The 18,809-nt window shown below is 59.7% G+C and overlaps 2 protein-coding genes across 2 annotated transcripts in view; both read right to left on the reverse strand.

Moving 5' to 3' along the window:
- The window catches only part of Scrib (scribble planar cell polarity protein), a 19,304-nt gene extending 4,528 nt beyond the window's left edge, over positions 1-14,776 (reverse strand). Inside the window, exons 1-25 of the mRNA XM_048802415.1 lie at positions 14,683-14,776; positions 14,324-14,466; positions 12,838-12,955; positions 12,684-12,762; positions 12,501-12,590; positions 12,362-12,418; positions 12,212-12,275; positions 12,022-12,096; positions 11,811-11,955; positions 11,215-11,333; positions 9,852-10,051; positions 9,614-9,780; positions 9,404-9,534; positions 9,185-9,310; positions 8,339-8,497; positions 7,340-7,732; positions 6,228-6,290; positions 5,682-5,771; positions 5,078-5,155; positions 4,007-4,330; positions 3,849-3,908; positions 3,497-3,754; positions 2,999-3,109; positions 2,612-2,905; positions 2,354-2,542 (exon numbers count right to left, since the gene is read on the reverse strand). Of these exons, the coding sequence (XP_048658372.1) occupies positions 2,354-2,542; positions 2,612-2,905; positions 2,999-3,109; positions 3,497-3,754; positions 3,849-3,908; positions 4,007-4,330; positions 5,078-5,155; positions 5,682-5,771; positions 6,228-6,290; positions 7,340-7,732; positions 8,339-8,497; positions 9,185-9,310; positions 9,404-9,534; positions 9,614-9,780; positions 9,852-10,051; positions 11,215-11,333; positions 11,811-11,955; positions 12,022-12,096; positions 12,212-12,275; positions 12,362-12,418; positions 12,501-12,590; positions 12,684-12,762; positions 12,838-12,955; positions 14,324-14,466; positions 14,683-14,776 (3,627 nt within the window). The remainder of the gene's footprint in view (positions 1-2,353; positions 2,543-2,611; positions 2,906-2,998; positions 3,110-3,496; positions 3,755-3,848; positions 3,909-4,006; positions 4,331-5,077; positions 5,156-5,681; positions 5,772-6,227; positions 6,291-7,339; positions 7,733-8,338; positions 8,498-9,184; positions 9,311-9,403; positions 9,535-9,613; positions 9,781-9,851; positions 10,052-11,214; positions 11,334-11,810; positions 11,956-12,021; positions 12,097-12,211; positions 12,276-12,361; positions 12,419-12,500; positions 12,591-12,683; positions 12,763-12,837; positions 12,956-14,323; positions 14,467-14,682) is intronic.
- The window catches only part of Puf60 (poly(U) binding splicing factor 60), an 11,890-nt gene continuing 7,841 nt past the window's right edge, over positions 14,761-18,809 (reverse strand). The window contains 8 exon segments of the mRNA XM_015486574.2: positions 14,761-15,206; positions 15,290-15,525; positions 15,688-15,823; positions 15,932-16,020; positions 16,023-16,121; positions 16,203-16,416; positions 16,555-16,647; positions 16,731-16,892. Of these exon segments, the coding sequence (XP_015342060.2) occupies positions 14,907-15,206; positions 15,290-15,525; positions 15,688-15,823; positions 15,932-16,020; positions 16,023-16,121; positions 16,203-16,416; positions 16,555-16,647; positions 16,731-16,892 (1,329 nt within the window). The 3' untranslated portion in view covers positions 14,761-14,906.

Below are 18,809 nucleotides of genomic sequence, written 5' to 3' on the forward strand. Positions count from 1 at the left end.
CAGTGTTATAGTGTGAGTGAGTGTTTGTGGGGTTTTTGCGGGGGGGGGTGTCAGAGAGTCCTGGTAGACAAGGGCCAGCTGTGCAGGGTCCTTTGAGATTCGTGAGAAGCCAGGAATCCAGACGCTGCTGTGGAGTCCTGGGTTTCAATGTGGGCTCCTCTTTCTCTTGAGTGCCACGCATGGGGCTGGCACCTCGGTGGGCCAACCAGCCAACTGAGCCCACCAATGTGAAGACCACTTCAGAAGACTCAACTTGTCCGTTACAAACAGCAAGGACCACAAAGAAACTACAGCAAACACTGCATAGGGAATGAAACAGTCCATCAGCCAGGCACCGGGAAGGAGGCCCCGTGTCACTGCTGTAGACCACAGGGCTTCTGCTATGGAAGCACAGCAGCTGGCCAGGGTTTACGGGAACCAAGAACAAGAGCAACCTAGGAATATGCTTGAGAATAACTCGCCCCAAATACCAGGGCCCCAACCAATTCCTGTTATGGAGCCTGGCAGATTCACTCAGAAGCAAAACACAACACACAGCACTTCTCAAGGAGACAAAAGAGTGAGTGACGTGGGTGATGAGGTTTTGGGACACACTGTAATGTAAAATGGCAGTATGCAGCTGGCACGGGGACCTAGCCCCGAGTCAAGCCTCGGAACACCTGCACACAGCGCAGTCGCATCTCCCCCAGGTCAGCAGGAGACGAAGGTCAGGGCCAGTCAGGGCACACGGCCCTCCCCTTGAACAACAACTCCAGATGGACACAGGCTGCATGTTTAAGAAAAGCACAGAGGTGCTGCCAGAAAACAGGGCCACGTCTCCATGATCTGCAAAAGCAGAGTTTTCCAGACAACTTGATAAAAATCATAGTTTTTTTGTGACTAAAATACACAATTTTAAAAAGGAAACAAAGATAACACAGCTATGTGCTACAGAGCACACGTGGGTCACCTGTGCCCAAGGACGGTGGGTGGGCACCTGCCGGGTGACAGCAGCCTCAGGTCCCGAGGAGTCCCGACACTCCCAGGGAAAGCACTCAGCTCCCACGGGCAGAGGTCCAGGGGCTCTTGGCCCTGCTCAGGGCCCTCTGCCCTCAGCTGTGGAGGACACCTGCCCAGACTTTAGCTGTGACCCTCCAGAGGAGCCGACGCCAGGTGAGGGAACACAGGCCTGGCGTCACCTGGGCAAGCCAGTCCTACTCTGGTGGAAGTTCGCACCCTTCCCCCCGGTGTCCTTTCTCTAAGTCTGAAATACATAAATGTCTTGAACAACATCCGTTAAACGTACACTTTAAGATCAGTGAAGAAAAGGCAAAACGCCTTCTGGAACCAGACCACTCGGGCATAGAGAAACTCATTCCCCAATCTACCAGCGCTCCCTCGTGGACAGCAAAGGGGGAGGATGGCCAGCTCAAGTCCCGCTGTGGCGACTGGGATGAAGACACATGGTTTCCCACAGGGCAGGCCCTCAAGGGGCCTGCGAGAAGATGCTGTCTGTGGCTCGCAGCCAGTGGTGTCTTTTTAGCTGGCATCTGGCAGGAAGTCACCATCCCAAAGATCCACTGTAAGAGCCAACCCAGGGTGGCTGACTATCCCAGAAACCAGGGCAAGAAGTGGAAGGCAGGCAGAGTGGTGACACGGCACCGTGTCCCACAGACCACTGTGACCAGCAAGGGTGCCCTTTGGGCAAAGCTGGTGGTTACTGCAGGTAAAAATCTTCTGGAGGCCTGTTTGGGCCTTCAGGCAATGGTGCTGAGGGGCCTCACTGACAGCTGGTGGGAGACAAGAGGGCCGAAACCACTGGATGAAGACAGCCTGTCCAGGACGCAAGGTTCCTGGGCCTAGCCCTGGTCCCTCCTCTCCGCAAGTGTTGGGAGGTGGCTGACGCCCCATCTGCGTCTCTGCCCCAGTCTGAGCTCTTGCTCTGAGGCACAGAGCAGTCAGATAAGATGGTGGGGGGTGAACTCTGATGACAGGCCACCAGAGACCCTGGGGTCAGGCTGGGCCAGGGAGAACAGGAGGTCACAGCTCCCTGTCAGCCACCTACCACGCCCACTCAGGTGCTCCCTGCCCAAGGCCTATGGCTGGACCTCTTCTCAAAGAACCAGATCCTGCCATTGCCCAGATACATCACAACCTTTTAGTGCTTCATCCTGCCCAGGCAGGAGTCTCCAGAAGGCACAGTGGCCAGGGCTCTGGAGAGAAAGCAGCCTGGCATGGGGTATGCCCACAGCTCCCACCTACAGCTGGCTCAGACTGTGGAAGGCTCTGCTGCCCAGCCCACACAAGGGTCAGCTCATTACAACCTTTTGGGACAGTACTGAGACAGCACCTGGTCCCCAGAGTGGTCACTAACCTCCAAGGCTGTGGTGGCACTGGTGTCAAACCCCTCACAGACGAGCACGGTCAGGCTGTCACCCACGCTGCGCAGCAGCTGCACGGCCTCTGCGTGTGTCAGGCCCAGCAGGCTCTGCTGGTTCACCTCCAGCAGCCGGAGCCCCACGTGCAGCCGGCCGTCACGCCCGGCTGCCCCCGTAGGGCTTACCTGTGGAGAGACCCACCTGAGACTCTGAACTGGGACCTGCCTACAGAAGCAGAAGGGCAGGGTCCTTACCTTGGAAATGAAGATGCCCTCGTCTGTGGGGTCGCAGGGGTTCCCTGCATGGCCCTTGGCACCCCCACGGATGCTGATCCCCAGCTTCTCCCCAGGGGCCTTCTGGATGCAGAGCTCCCGCATGCCTGGAGGTGGAGGGTCCCTCCGCACCACCAGGGACAGTTCCAGGCAGGGCCGGAGCAGGGCACTGACTGCCTCTTGGTGAGTGGCCTCCCGAACATCCTGCCCATTTACTGCCAGAATGCGGTCCCCCACCCGCAGGCCACAGCGAGCGGCCAGGCCGCGTGGGAGCACCTGTTGAAGAGGAAGGCAGCAGCCGGTGGGCCCCCCAGGGTGGGCAGGACAGGTCCCCTCTGTCCAGAGCCACCCACCAGGGCCTCTATCTACCTTGGAGATGAATACGCCAGGCTCCTGGACACCAAACGGGTGGCTGGAATGGTCGGAGCCCCCAACAATGCTGAGCCCCAGGGGGCCCCCAGCCCTAGGCAGACGAACCTCCTGGGGACATGGGACAGGCCTCAGAGAAGGGAAAGAGTGGAAAGAAGTAGGGGAACTGCTGGTCTCTGTGGTTGGGAACAGAGTTCGGGGAGCCCCAGGCACCTGCAGGGATTCCCATTGCCTCTGCAAAACCCCACTGCCCAGACACCCATGCAGCTAAAGCCTGTGTCCTCATGGGTGGCCTGGCAGGGAGGTGGTGTGGGGCAGGTGGACCACAGCAAGGAGTCAGCTCGTGGAGGAGGGCTCCGTTTCTCAGGCACATGGGGAAAAATGTGCAAGTTCCTTTCTGCCCAGAGTGGCTGTAGGGCCATGAGCAGGGGCTCTGGGAGAGTCCACACCCACAGCAGAGCTGAGCGGATGCCTGGCAGGGGGCAGCTGGAGGCTCACCTCCACTGGGTACGGTCCTTCTAAGGCAGCAGCCAGGAGACCAGGGGCCAGCCTGGGCAGCCCAGGCTCTCCAGGGGCAGCAGTGGTCGTGGTGGTGGCAGCAGCAACAGTGGGAGTTGGGGAGGAAAGTGGGGGGGTGCTGGAGGGAGGGGGTCCCCCTGTCTCCCGTTCTAGCAGCAGGGCGATGGTGGGGGAGGCAGCAGTCAGCAGTGACACAGCATGGTCATGCCTGGCCTCAGTCATGTCCACCCCGTTGATCTGTGAGGGGACACTCAGGTCAGAAAGGATGGGCAGGACAAGGCACTGGGCAGGCCGTGCCCATCCCACTCACCGAGAGAACACGGTCGCCAACCTGCAGCGTGCCTGCTCGATGGGCAGCACCACCCTCAGCAATGCGGGAGATGAAGATGCCCTGCAGGGGTGGGAGAGCCGCCACTGTGAGGCCAGCAGGCACGGCCAGCAGGCACATGCCCCAGAGCCCTCCCTGCACCCCCAGCCACCCTGCCTTACCCCGTCACCGGCCCGGTAGGGTGTGGAGCCTTTCCCTCCAGCAATGCTGAAGCCCAGCCCCTTCTCGCTGCGCACCAGGCAGGCCACATGGCACTGACGCACAGGCCCAGGGAGCTCAGGCTGCAGCAGGGGAAGGCGCAGGCCGCCTCCCCGCCGCTCTCGGGGGCTGTAGTCGTCCTCGGGCCGCAGGGGTGTGATGGTGACTGCGTTCTCAGGTTCTACCATGCGTTCCCGCCACACACGCATCTGCACGGCTGTGCCTGCCCCTCGGAGGGCCTCCACAGCCTCATGGTGCTCAGCGTCCTGCAAAGCCACGCCGTTCACCTGTAGGTGTGGGAGGCCCGGCACATGTCAGCACCCAGCTGCGGCCACCCCGACACCTGAGCACTGACGCCATGACAACAGCTCGTGTGGCCTCTGCCCATGCTTCCCTCCATGGATGGGAAGGGCAGGGAGAGGGGGTACCCAGAGCTCCTGATGGGCTTCGTCCCCACCTATGGCGGTTCCCAGAGCACAGGCATCTGCCCCTGGAACAGTCCACACCACTGACCTTGCTTCTGGAAACCTACCATCTGGGTCTGTCTGAGCAGCCCCAGAGAATGCCCAGGATTACCAGGTCACCGACCCCACACTCACACGCCACCTTGGACAGGAGCCCCCAAGAGAGGCTGGGATGAGAGCTGAGCAGGAGAGCAGGAGGAGCACCAGCCCTCTTCTGATACCCTCAGGGCCCTCACCCTTGTCCCCACAGGAAGGGCACAGCCTATATCCAACAGCCAGGTGCCCTGGTGGGGGGTGCCAAGTCTCTCACAAGGATCTGAGCCCCCCAACCTGCTGGGGACCCCTTTCCCAGCCCTCCCGATTCTGGGGTTTTAGGTGCTTGCACTACACATCCTGCCCAAAGAGGGTTTGGGGGAGTCCTGGGGGCTGGTAGACAGCTCCTGGGGTCTGGGGCTCAGGGCTTCTGTAGAGGGTAGACAGTGCCCCCATCCGATAGGCACAACTAAATACCCCAACAGCCCAGGTGGCACCCCAGAGCACAGGTGTCACTGGCCAGCAGTCACTACTCACCTCAAGGAGTTTGTCGCCCACTCGGACTCCAGCCCGGGCCGCAGGGCCCTCCTCAGACACCCGAGAAATGAAGACACCCTGGGGACAGGAGTTGGGGATTCCTTAAGAGCCTTCTGTCTTGCCCTTTCTGGGAGGCCAGGAGGCACTTACTGGAGGGAGACCTGGTCCCTTCAGACCCTAGCCCAGCCTGGGGATCTCTCTGGGGATGCTGCAAAGATCCCCAAGAACATGAAGGAAGACATACGGCCTAAGTAGAGACCACTGTGGGTCCTACGTCCAGGAAGTAGAAAGTGCGGGTCAGGGCTCTGACCCGGGCACTACGCCCAGAGTGTGTGAGGGAAGACCAGATTGCAGAAGAGAAACAAGCTGCTCTAGACTGTGAACTCCCACGTGCGCACATCCCCGTCTGCCTGCTGCCTTGGGCCCAGCCTGTGCACTCTGGGGCTGGTGGCCAAGTGCAGGCAAAGCACACAGAAGACTGAACTGTGGGGCTGGCGGCAGGCATCCAACACCCCTTGGAGCAGAAGCCTCTGGGCCAGTGAGTGTTGGCAGGTCTGGGGCAGGAGAGAGCCCAGGGCAGCTATAGCCTGGGGCAGCTGCTCACCTCGTCATCTCCCTTGTAGGGGGTGGAACCCTTGCCCCCTGCGATGCTGATGCCAAGGCCCCCAGTCTGGCGCACGATGGTGAGGGTCAGCTGGAAACAGAGCAGACACTGTGTTTGGGAGGGCTTGAGCCGTCTGTGTGCTTGCGGCACAGCAAGGCCAGCCACAGACAGCTCCTTTTGGTTTCTTTTTGAGGTCCCTCCGCCTGCCAGGGTAGCAGAGGCAGAAGAGGAGCTGGGAGGTATCTGAGGCGTGGGGCAGTCACAGCTGCAGAGAATGAACACGGGTGGCCTGGCGTTGGCCCTCTGTTTGTCCTCTACAAGAAAGGCCGCAGTGGGGGCAGAGATGTGCTGCCTCTGCCAAAAGACCAGCAGGCCCTATCGGGGCAGCCCCAGGACCCCATTTCTGTAGCAGCTGCCAGGAGCTCTTCTGGGAAAGGGTCTATGCTTAAGTGATGGGGTGGGGAGAGGCAAGAACCCGCAGCCCAGGAAGCAAGGTCAGCAGCAGACCCGGGCCCAGAGCACAGAGCAGCAGTGAGCAGTACAGACCTCTTCCTCCTCAATGCGAGCAGGCTCTATCAGCAGGTTATTGGCCTGGTCAAACGACACGCCCTGTTAGGACAGGACCAGCGAGGCATGCAGGTTAGCCACCGCCAGGGACCTCCACCACCTCACCAGCCCGGCCATGAGCAGACAAGACAGAAGGAAGACCACACCAAGCTCCTGTCGCCTGAGCCAGTCCCTCCCAACTTGTTCCTGGCACTGACCAGGGTTACCTCTGTCTATGACACAAGGCTGCAGACCTGACAGACGGTAGGGTTGGGCTGGCTGGGGGGAAGCTCCAGAGTGGGGCTGAGCCCAGGCCTAGCCATCCCTGATAGGACCCCAGGCTTCTCACTGCCACATGTCATCAACCCATGCTCAGGGTAGGGGCATCATGGGGGTGGGGAAGGTGGGTCCTCTGGGCAGCCTGGGGCTTTCTTTGGCATCAAGGGTCCCCATGAGCAGGAGGGACCTGTTATGAGCCATTGAGAACAAACTGAGGATCAGGAAGGCACAAGACAATTCCCCAAGAATCTGCTGGGAGCCAGGGATGTCTTGCAAGGAAGAAGAGTGACTGTCAGACCCACAGGACAAATTGCATGCCAGCAGCAGGGCCTCCTGGCCAAGTCATGGCTAGGCAGGGAGGATCCTGGGAGCCAGCAGCTCTCAGAGAGGAGAGCATCCTGCCAGCGCCCCCTGTGCCCAAAAGGCTGAGGGTATGGAGTGCACCTGCCCTCAGCTTCTGGGTCCTGCTGGCCTGCAGGTCTAACGGGCAAACACTGGCCCAGAGGGTCGCCGTGAGCCTCGATGAAGGTCAGTGCTAGAGCGGAGGTGCCCAGGGACTGAGAGGGGCACATGGGGACGACACTGCTGATCACGGCAGACACTCATATGTCAGGGCTTCAGCTAAGGCCGACCCTGGGGACTTGTAGTGAGGCGCACACAGAGACGCAGCAGTCACAGCAGAGATGCACCCACCCCTCCTCCAGGCAGCCAGGGGGCCAGTGAGTGGAGGCCTGACCTGAGGGGCTCAGCCACAGGGCAGTCTGGGCTGGCTTCCATGCTGCCCATCCCCAGGTACCCTAGGAGGACCAGAGAGGAGTGCACGTGAGACCCACCTTGACAGAGGGTGCAGAAGTTGCAGGTTCCTCCTTGTCCTCCTCTTCTGTAGTGGCCTCGCCTTCCTCCTCAGCCCTGTCTTCCTCCTCCTCCTCCTCCTCCTCCTCCTCCTCCTCCTGGGCCCGAGGAGCCCAGGGCATGTGGGGGCCATTGTGCCAGGTACCAGGCCCTGCAGGGCCCTCCCCGTCGGGCTGCATCCCCTGCAGAAGGGCTACGACAGCCTCAGGCTGCGGAAGCTTAGAGATCTTGAAGTGCTTCTTGTAGTGGGGTGTGTCCTTGCGAATGAGCCGCTGCCTCCCACCTGGCAGGGGCCAGGGGGCCTCAAGCTGCCCCTCCTCACTCTCGCCATCTTCACCGGGCAGCAGTGTATCCTCTGCAAAGTGTACTGTGGGCTGTGCGGATGAGAACACAAGGGTGGGAGCAAGGCCCAGACCCCCCTCTCCTTCCAGGGAGCCAGGCTTTGTAGCTGGGTACACCCCAGAGTCTCAGGGAGGCTCCCTGTTGTGCCAAGGACAGGGACTCAGGACACTTTTGGTAAGAGACACACAACCACCAGCCCCAGAAGACGAGGGGCGAGGACGCTCTTTCTATAGACACAGAGCACACAAGTGGAGACTTTATGATACGCAAAGACCAATGGAGTACCTACAGGGGTCAGGAAAGGGGGCCATTTGGGGACAGTAAGTAGATGATGGACCTGACACTGCTGAACCTGGCTGTGGGGTGGGAACCCTTACACCAGCCTGCATCCTCCAGGAAACTCCTGCAACATGTTGCCTGCACCCAGGACTATCACCCCATCCCTACTCCTTTGCCCAGCTCTGTTAAGGGAATCCTGCCCTACACTCCACTCTTGTCTGGCCATTGTCTGCCACAGCCTGGTGACCGTCCACGTGGAAATCAACCCTAATCACACACCTGCTTGGCTGGGGCACAAGGCAGGCAGTCTATACTCTAGCTGCTAAAGCCTGGCCCACCTTCTCCCTGACCATCCTCACCTCAACGTAGTCTTCCTCTGTGTCTTCCTCCTGGCTGGGTGGTGTGGCTTCCTGCTGTGCCTCAGCTGCCGGACCCTCAGGCTCGCCCTCAGAGGCTGTGCTGGTGGGTGGGCCAGAGCCTCCACTCGAGCCTGACTCTGCACTCAGCCTCTTTTCCTGCTGCAGACAGTGGTATCAGGCTGCCCACAGGCCCTCTGCCTGGGCTATCCCAAGCACAGCATCCCCAGCAGGCTCAACCCTGCAGTAGCCCCAGGCCCCTGGAAACTGAGCCTCCAGAGCTACTGAAACACAAAATCACATTTATGCAGCCCAGCCCCTAGGAACGGCTCTCCCAAAAAGTGGAGGAATGAGGACCATACAAATTCCCATGAAGATATGGGCCTGACGTGAGGCTCCCCTAGCCAGGGGCAGGTGGCCCTGCCAGCCAGCGCATGCCCTCTGCTCACCATCCCACTCGCTGGTTCTGCTGCTCTCAAGGATCAAAAATGCTCCCAGATCCTGATGTCAGTTGAGCGCGCCAAGCCCGCTCTGCTGTAGCACCAGACCCCTCCCCAGTACTGACTATGTCCAGGTAGCCACACAAGTGCCCGGGGAAGAGGTCCTACCCCTTCCCAGACCGCCATCCTGTGTCACCAGCACGTGACTGGCACAGGCCCTGAGCACCCTACTCTGGTCCCAATATGCACACTGCACGAGCTCCCAGCACCCAGTCTGCCCTGCACCTCAGCCTCTCATAGCTCCCCCAGGCTGCTCCCCGAGCCCCACTCTGAGAACAGATGCTCCATCCAGGGTTTGGTGGCTGGGAGCTGGGGAGAGCTATCTGCCAGGTGCCGCCGTCATGCCTACCTCCTCTGTGGATGAGGACGGGCCAGGGCCTGGTGTGCAAGGGCAGGCCTCACTGCGGCGCTCTTCCATTCCCCTCTTCATCACCTTCAGCTCGCTGGGGTGGGGAGTGGCCCGACGCTGCAGGCCCTGTGTCGGGGACAGGGATGAAGGACAGAGGCAGGGCAGGGGTCAGGCAGGGGCGAGGAGCAGGCACACCCAGGGTCCCCATGCCCCCCATACCCGCTTTTCAGCAGCGGCCTCCTCAGCATCCTCGTCACCCTCAGGGGCCTCCAGGAACTGGATGACGCTGACTCGGCTCAGAGGGGCTTCACTCCAGCTTTCTGAGGGGCTCCCCTGCTGCCCAGAGTCCTCTGCAGGAGACAAACATCAGAGGCCTAGGCTGGCCCCGAGCCTTGTCCACCCACAAAGCCACAGCTGCCAGCAACCTACCGAGGCTGGGCAGAGGCTGCTGGGGCAGCAGGTAGCAGGTGAGCACCTTCTCGCCAGTCTGGGCATCGTCCTCAGTCTGGAACCGCAGCATGGGCTGCGCCTGGTTCTCAGCCAGCCACAGTGCCTTGAGGTTGAGGTGAGTGAGCGCGAACGGCAGACTCCGTAGCCTGGGCCAGGTGGGCATAGTCAGTGTGTGCTAGGGACACGACCAGTGCCCAAGGGCCAGGTGGACACTCACCGGTTCCCAGCTACATCAAGCACGTGCAGCTCGGCTGTGCGGGCGAGCTCAGGAGGCAGGACAGCCAGGCGATTGTCCCTCAAAGAGAGAACACTGAGTGCCACACAGCCTCCGATCTCAGGTGGTAGCGCCTCGAGGTGATTCCGGTCCACATTGAGGTTGGTGAGCTTGGTCAACTTGCCCAGAGAGCGGGGCAGGGCCTGGCCAGGAGAAAAAGGGGTCAGAGGTCAGCAGAAGACCCCTGGGGTACGAAGAAAGAAGAGGAGAATCCTTTGGGGCAAATTAAGGATAATGGAAATCATGATCAGCTTTAGCCAGGGATCCCCATGGCCTCTGGGAATCAGGGATGTAGAATTAAGCTACATCCCTCGCTCTGTACCCGCCTGCGCGCTGGCACCAAACCCAGTCAGGCCACCCAAAACTTCTGACTACACTGTCCATGGACCTCTCCTGCAGGTACCCTGGTGCAGACATTTCAGGGCTAGGTGCCTATGGGCCCCTCTGATGCATGGGCCAGCTCCTGCTCTGTCTGCCCCTTGGCCTCGCTGCTCTCTCTTCTCCTCACTGAGATACAGACATCCTGTGTGAAGGGGCGGTCCAGATGCCTTGCCCACCAGATGGTAGCAAGGTTGGTAACCACTCCAACCCCATTCCATAAACTTTCCTCTGTCCCGCTTTGCAAGGAACAGATGTACCTGAAAGGCAGCCCCCATGTCCAGATCCACATCCATTCCAAAATCAGACCCGTTCTTACCGGTCCTCCCCTCTGGCCCTCGCCCAGCACAACACACACTACGTAAAACAGGACATCCTGTGTGAAGGGGCGGTCCAGATGCCTTGTCCACTAGATGGTAGCAAGGTTGGTAACCACTCCAACCATATTCCATAAACTTTCCTCTGTCCCGCTTTGCAAGGAACAGATGTACCTGAAAAGCAGCCCCCATGTCCGGATCCACATCCATTCCAAAATCAGACCCGTTCTTACCGGTCCTCCCCTCTGGCCCTTGCCCAGCACAACACACACTATGTAAAACAGGACCTTAGCTCTCTACTCCACCTGGCAGGGCCCTGCCCTGGCCCACAGACCCCACCCTGCCCTGGCGCCTACCAGGGAGCTCCCTCTTTGACCCAAAGTATTCTCCACCTGAGTTTGCCCCAGCAGGGGACACAGACCCCAACAAGCCTGGCCACCAGCATCTGCTAGCACGCAACACATACGGTGCTAGCAGCCCCTTCGGCTCTTGCTGTGTGCTGGCACTCTCACTGTACCCTACACACTCCAGGCCCCATCGTCTCAAGATGACGCTGAGGACAACTCCTTAGGAACTGAGCACCTCTCTGCCTGGTAGCCAGGGTTGCCTACCGTTAGCAGATTCTCTGTGAGGATCAGCTCAGAGAGGTTCTCACAGTCACCAATGGCCTCAGTCACCTCACACAGGCGATTCTGGTCCACTTTCAGGATAGACAGCTGCTTCAGCTGACCTGGTGTCAGGGAAACACAGTGATCAGGCTGAGTGGGGCCAAGGGCAAATCTGAACACTTGACCCAACCCTCCAGTAGAGACCAGCTTTCTGCATGGCTACAGCCAGATCCCATGGCTCCTCAGAGGACCCCAAGAACCCTGAGCTGCAGCAGACCTGTGCTCACCCTCCCGTCTTCTCCACTACAGACCAGAAACAGCCCTGCCCACCTGACTTCTTCTGGGAAAACACTATGCCCGCTATCCATGTTCATAAGACCTGAACCCACTCTGCCACGTGAACTACCCTGCCCCTGTAGGCTGATACCTAGATGTCTCAGGACCCAACTTGAGTCTTGGCCTCAGTTCCCTTCCTTGAGATGCTTCCAGCTTGGATGACATAAGAACCCTCATCTAATGCCCACCAGTACCTTTGCTGACAGCTTGTGGGGCCGCCTGACCAGGGCATGCAACCCCTAGGCCCCCCTGGGTGCACTGACCAATGCCATCAGGAAGCCGCTGCAGCAGGTTCTGGGACAGCAGCAGGTCTGTGAGAAGTGCCAGACCCCCCAGCTCTACCGGCAGCTCCTCTAGCCGGTTCTCAGACACATCCAGACACACCAAACGCCTTAGGTTCCCGAGCTCCTAAGGGCAGGCACAGGGTCAGAGGACAGCAGCTGGAGGTAGGAGGCCAGTCCCGCCCTCACTCACCGGGGGCAGTGCTGACAGTTGGTTCCGGTCCAGCCACAGCTCCCGCAGGTTGGGCAGAGCTCCCAGAGTGTCCGGCTAAAAGAAGGGATAAGGACAGGAGAACCCAGTGTGGCCACAGAGATGCCCTGCTTTGCCCACCAGGAGTAACTGTCTTATACCCCTGTGCCCCACCCAATGGCTCCCACCATACCAACACTTCTAGGTCGTTGCCTCCCAGATCCAGCTGTTCCAGCTTGACCAGAAAAGACAGGGACCTGCACAAGAGACAGTCTTGGTGTGGTCTCAAGGCCCAGGCCCAGCATCGCTCCGCCCATGCAAGGTGGAGGCCCAGCACACTCACGCAGGCAAAGACTTGAGCAGGTTCTCCCGGAGCTCCAGGGTCACTAGGTTGGCCAGACTGAGAGAGAGACCAGGGCTGAGACTGAGGGAGGCAAGGCCAAGCTGATCCTCCCCCACACCAGTTCACAAGCAGCACTCACTTGCCCACATCCCCGGGCAGTGCCTGTAGGGACACGTCATTCAGGGCCAGGTGAGCCAGGCTGCGCAGCTGTGTGAAGCCATCAGGGAGTCTGGCAGAGGAAGGTGAAAGCAGAGGACCTCAGATATTCAGAGCAGGGCTGCAAGACTCCCACAGTCACACTGACCCCCACCACTGAATTCACCTGGACAGAGGATTCCCACTGAAGTCTGCAATCTCTAGGGCTTTGCAAAACTTGATGCTCTCAGGTATTTCAGGAATATCTGTGGGAAGGTCACCATAGAGAGATGCCTACAGCTGCCAGGACCTCCTTGTCTCACCCTGTATTGCCCACCTACCATTACGGGACACGTCCAGCTCCACCAGCTGCATAAAGTTGGCCACTTCAGGAGGCAGCCGTTGAATCTCGTTGTCACTGAGGCCCAGCTTGCGCAGGTTCAGCAGCCGGAAGAAGGGCTGTGAGTAGGGGGTACAGTCAGGGAATGGTTCCACAGCTGCAACCCCCGAGGACAGAAAAGGGCTCCTGAGGGTCCTGGAGTTGTGGCTCGGTGGTAGAGCGCTCGCCTAGCATGCACAAGGCACTGGGTTCAATCGTCAGCACCACATAAATGTAAAATAAAGATGTTGTATCTACCTAGAACTTGAGTATTAAAAAAAAAGAAAAAAGAAAAAAAGAAAAGGGCTCCCGAACACTTAGAAAGTCCCAGGTCTCTAAAACTCTTCCTGCCCCAGGTCACAAGGTACAGGGATCTAGCCATGATGCCCCAGTTGCTGAGAGGAAAACAGGGAAACACACAGCACCCGGCCCTGGTCAGACTCCATTTCCCACTTGACATCTCGTCCCCTGATCACCTCACAGGAGCCTCCATATCTGTTGCATCTCTCACGTAACTGGCCCAGCTGAGAAGCTGCCCAGAGTGATCCTCAGACCTCCAACCACCACCCTAAAAACTTCTTTCATCCACAGATCAGTCACCGAGGGACCCCCCCAATGGTGCTTACTGCTGCTTTCTGACAATAATCAATAAAAGCTCAACAAAACCCACAAAAAGAGAGGAGGAAAAAAACCCCTAAAAACAGCAAACTACCACAAAACATTCAATGCCATACACAGGAATCACAGGGCACACAGACAAGTTCTGTTGGTGACCACGAAACACAGAACTGCCCAGAGCAAAGCCACACCCTCCATGGCACCCAACCCCTGAACAACAGATCATTTAGACCCGTGTTCCTGAAAAGGAAATCTTTCATGATCTGCTTTCTCTTGGCTCCTTTCTAGGGATTTTGGGAAGACCCTAGAAGAAAAACAAGCTGACGGGAAGAACCGTGGGACACGAGAGTTGACCCCACAGAGAGGTTGCAGAGAACAAACCTGACAGGCTGGGCACTCTAGGAGGCCCCACCCAGCCCGCACCCAAAGGGAAAGGGGGCAGTGCAGGGAGAATTCCAGGACCCCACCTTCAGCGCAGCCCAGCAAGTTGTATCCACTGCCACGCCAGGTCCACCTTCTACCCTGGTCCCATCTCCCTCCCTCGCCCCCGTGCACGGGTTTCATTCAGCAGCTCTTCGACTCCGTCCCCAGGCACGGACCCAAGGACCGCGGCCACCTGGTGCTAGCACAGGCGGTGGGGGTGGGGGTGGCCGACCGGGGCGGGGCTCTGGCCAGTAAGAACCAGCTGGGCCGGCTTGCAGCTCGGTGCCCCGCCCGGCAGCGTCCGCCGAGGTCTCGCTCCAGCCGGCAGCCGCAGCGGGACAGTACCCGTCCAGTCCGCCGGGCGCCGCGCCTCGGGCGTCAGGATGGCAGGTGCGGCGGCCGCTCACCTTGGGCAGCTCGCGCAGCTGGTTAGCGTCGAGCAGCAGTTCCTCCAGGCTGCGGCTGTAGCGGTAGATCTCCTCGGGCACAGCCTGCCGGGACGCTCCGCCCCGCCCAGGCGCGAGACGCGGCGGCGGCCAGACACTTGCACCTGTAGGCCCGACCCCGAGAACCACGAGCGGGGCGGGTGAAAAGGCACTCGTTTCGTCCTTAATTTAAGTGCCTGAGATCGGCGACTAGGCCTCCCCCAGCACTAGGTGCGTGGGCGATGGCGGCAAACCCATTCCCACCGACACAGCACAGCAGGGCGCCCAGCCCGCTTGCACAGGCCAGCCCCCAGCTCCACCGGAAGGCACGCCCTCTCTACTGGAGATTTCTGCCAAGCTAGGGGGATGCACATCCACCCACCCAGGCTGGGTCATGGGACCACCGGACACAGGGATGCTCAGGGCCAGCAGCATCTGCACTTTATGCACACTACAGGTTGGGCTTGGTAGAGCCGAGTGCCTGGTCCCAGGGACACCACTGTTTATCACTATAAAACCCAGAGGAAACAAGGAACAAGTGCAAGTCCAGAAAACTGGCCCAAGGTCACGCAGACAGGTCACTGTTATCAAAACGCTCCTGGTCATACACTTCAGCCACCACCTTGCGGCCAGCGAACCAGCGCCCGTTGAGGGCCTGGATGGCCTTGTGAGTCTCTGAGGCCATGGAAAACTCCACAAAAATCTTTACAATTATTTCTGCATCCTCCTCTTCACCCTGCTTCTCTTGGTAGATGATGACACGGTTGACAGCACCAAACTTGCCACACTCCTCTGTCACCTCTCCTTCCAGGTCATCATCGATGTCCTTGGGATCCACCATGTTGCGGAGAACCATCACTGTGGACTGTGGGGAGGAGACAGCTGAGCACTGTGGCCTGCCTAGATGTTCCCCACCCCTACATCCCGACCCAGGGTCTGTTCACCCACCTCCTGCTTGCGCAGCAGCTTCTGCATGACCATGTGGCGGGCACTGCTGCCAGAGATGCTCATGTGCTCCTGCTCACTTAGCATCTCTGGCCGTTCAGACTCAGGAAACAGCTCCTCCTCTTCCTTCTCCTTCTTGGGCTCCAGGAGACCCAGTGTTGGGGGGCTAGCCAGGATGGGGTTCACCACCCCCACAGAGGGGATGGTGACCGGAATGGGAGGACGGGCCGGGGTCACACCTGCAGCAAAACCAACCAGGTCCAGCAGCTATCCCCACAACCCCCACCTTAGCAGGAAGCAGAGCTGGTCGCCATGGCCAGCCCACCCTGGGCAGGTGAAGGCAGAGAGCCTAGAAATGAGGGGCAGGAATGCCTGGAGAGCCTTGGCCTACTCAGACTCACCTGTGATGACTCCAGGAGCTTGGGCAGCCATGACAGCCTGGGGCAGAGCCCCTAGGGGTTGAGCCAAGGTCAGTGCTGGGGACACCAGTCCAGGTGTTGCCAAGGTACCCAACACAGCTGCTCCAGCCACTGCTTCCTGCAACCCAGAAGGCAACCACACTCAGTCCCCAGTCTGGCTACCTCCACCCAAGACCATATCAAGAGCTGGCTCCCAAATGACTAGAGCACCTGTCCACCCCCTCACCTGAGCTGTGATCTTGGCTGTGGCTGCAGCTGCGGCCACAGCGGCAGCAGGCGGAAGGCCTCCTGGGGTGGCAGGTGTTAGCAGGGGCATGGGGGTGTGACAGCCTTGCCCACCCGCAAGTACTGGCCACCCAGATCAAAGAGGTTCATGGAGGACACGGCATCCTGGGACGACTGGGCCTTCTCGTACTCTGCAGGGCAGGAGCAGCAGTGAGGAGGGCCAGTCCCAGCACCAGGTGGGCCCCCACCTCTCCTCAGCACCCCCAGCTCACCAATGAAGCCGTAGCCCTTGTGCTTGCCAGTTGTGGGGTCCCGGGCTAGTGTGCAAGACTTGATCTTGCCAAAGGCCTCAAACACACTCTTGATGTCATCATCCGAGAGGTCCTGGTGCACGGAGGCCACGTAGATACGGTTGAAGGCCCGTGCCTCCTCAGCCAGCTGGTCGATGATGGGCTGGGCCTGCCCTATGTTGCTGGGCCTACCCACCTGGGGAAGGGGAAGGGACCGAGAGCACCTGTCAGACTTAGTCACAGCAGGCTTCTGTGAGGTTGCTCGACACATCTGGGAGACTAGACAGAACATTCTCAAGGCCCAAAAGCCCAACACCTGCACCCACACCCTCACCTTGATGTTCCTGCCTCCCAGCATCACTGAATTCATCTGCTCCAAGGCCAGCTGTGCAGCTTCTGGGACTTCATATTCCACAAAGGCAAAGCCCTAGACACAGGAAACCCTATCAAGCTTGGAAGAACCCCAAGGAGGGTAGGCCAAGGCAACTGGGATAGACCTAGTCTGCTCACCTTGTGCTTCATAGTGACAGAATCCCAGGACATGTCAATGCTTTTGATGGGGCCAAAAGGGGCAAAGGCCTGGCGAATGGTGTCCTCCCCTAGCTCATAGTAGATGGAGCCCACGTAGACCCGGCACATGATGGCCAGTGCCCGCTGCCGCTGAGCTGCCATCTATAGCAGAACAGAAGGAGAGAGCGCCACTGGCTTGTCAGGGAGGCAGGCAAAGGGGCTTAGCAGCCCTCTCCCCTCCTGGCCCACCCACCTGCCCCATGAACTCTGCGGTGGGGAGTGATCCCCACCCAGCAGCAAGATGCAGGCTTGGCCCCTAAAGTCAGGGCACAGGGGTCAGCAGGACCCCACCCTGAAGAAGGCCAGGCCCAACAGCAGTACACAGACGAGCCCAGCCCGCCCAGTCCCAGGCAGACTGCAGCTGCAAAACTGACTGGTGGCCAGGAGGCAGGGCTCTGCGCCCTCCCACCACGCTCACCCTCCAGTCCCAGGGTCAGGTACCCCGGGCCGGGCTGGGAGATCCTCCCACCTTCCCAGCCAAGTACTGCAACAGAAAAGGGAAGGAGGAGTCATCCAAGCTGGAGGGACTGGCTGGCATGGAGGCCAGAAGAGAGGGTGACAGAAGATGGGGCAGCCACTGCCCAGAAGAAACCCCAGGGGAGTTCAGGAGCCCAGACAGGGGCTCCCTGGAGAGAACGAGGAATAGTCGCTCATGCGGGACCAACTCAGGCAGGGGCTCAGTGACCTATACTCTTCCCATCCCAACGCCCCGCTCCCCTCTGAAAAGAGCTGCTAGAGCCTACGCCTGGAGCCACAAGAGCACAGGCAAGAGCCACTGGCCTGGTCCCCAGAAGTGTCATGAGGCAGCGGAGAACCCAACTGAGAAACCTTGGGGCTCCCTGGAGCTGGGAAACTGGCAAGCCTTGGTTGTGGGCTGGGCCACTGCGTTGAGGAACCTCCCTGAACCCTCAAGAATGGGGATCTCTCCCCTGCCACCTCACAGCTGTGCCAGGCAGGGAGTTCCAGAGCCAAGCACTGTGGGCCACAGGAAGACACGCCCCAGGACCCTGCCTGAACACGAACAAGGACTCCCCTGGCCCTTGTGAAGGTTCCCAGCAGAGACCAGTTTACTCCTATCTGTGTCAAAAAGCCTGGCACAGGCCTGGCCCCTCCCTTAGAGTCTAGCTGCCCAACACAGGACTCCCCATGGTTGGGACTACCTTCCCTCAAACTAGGAAGTCTCTGAAAACTTGACTCTTCCCTCCTCAAACTGGGTTCCCTAACAAATAGGCCCCAGGCTTCCGCTTACATCAAGATGAAGCCCCATCTGTCCCTCAGGCCTATGTTCCCCAAGAAAGGGCCATGCCTCCCCTTCAAGGTGGGACTCCCCATCTACAGGTGGGCAAACAGCTTTCTCCCTGACCACAACCCCCATAGCCCAGGTGTCTTCAGAGGGTCGACAGCTGCCTTTCTGACACACAGTGTCTCCCCAATGAGGGAAGCTCGCTCAGGATTGGCCCAAGTCCTCCAAATGGCCCCCAGAGAAAGGGCCATATCTCCCCCTCAGGATCCTCCCCAGGATGGTGTCTGGCCGCCTCAGACTGCCTGTGGGGCAGGAAAAGACTCTGCTTGCTGCAGCCCCGCACAGCTATGGCCTCTGCCTCCTCCTTGGCCTCTAGACCTTGCTGACAGCCCAGGCCCATGGCCCAAATCTTTGCCCTTCCCTTTCTCACTCACTCATCCCCCCACCCCCCACCTCCCCTCCGTCCTCCCTCCAGGGTCTGATGGGGCCACAAGTTAGGACCCCTCTCTCCTCAGGGTCTTCAGCCCAACCCAAGAGCCTAGGCAGCCTGGAGACTGGCGACCTGGTGGCCCGTGGTGCACCCTGCGTGGGGCAGCAGGGCACAGACGAGCCTGGCACCGGCAGCTACCCTCCCTGGCTGGCTGCCGCGGCTGCCCTCCGCAGTTACCTGGCCGGTTAGTTTTAAGGCGGGCCCTCAGAGCAGATGGAGGCCTCCCCAGGGGCGGTCCCGGGGTGGGTGCCCACACCACTGGCCCCGCCATGCCTGGCGCTCTGCT

This window comes from Marmota marmota, unplaced genomic scaffold, assembly GCF_001458135.2.
Source record: "Marmota marmota marmota unplaced genomic scaffold, marMar, whole genome shotgun sequence".
NCBI lineage: Eukaryota > Metazoa > Chordata > Mammalia > Rodentia > Sciuridae > Marmota > Marmota marmota.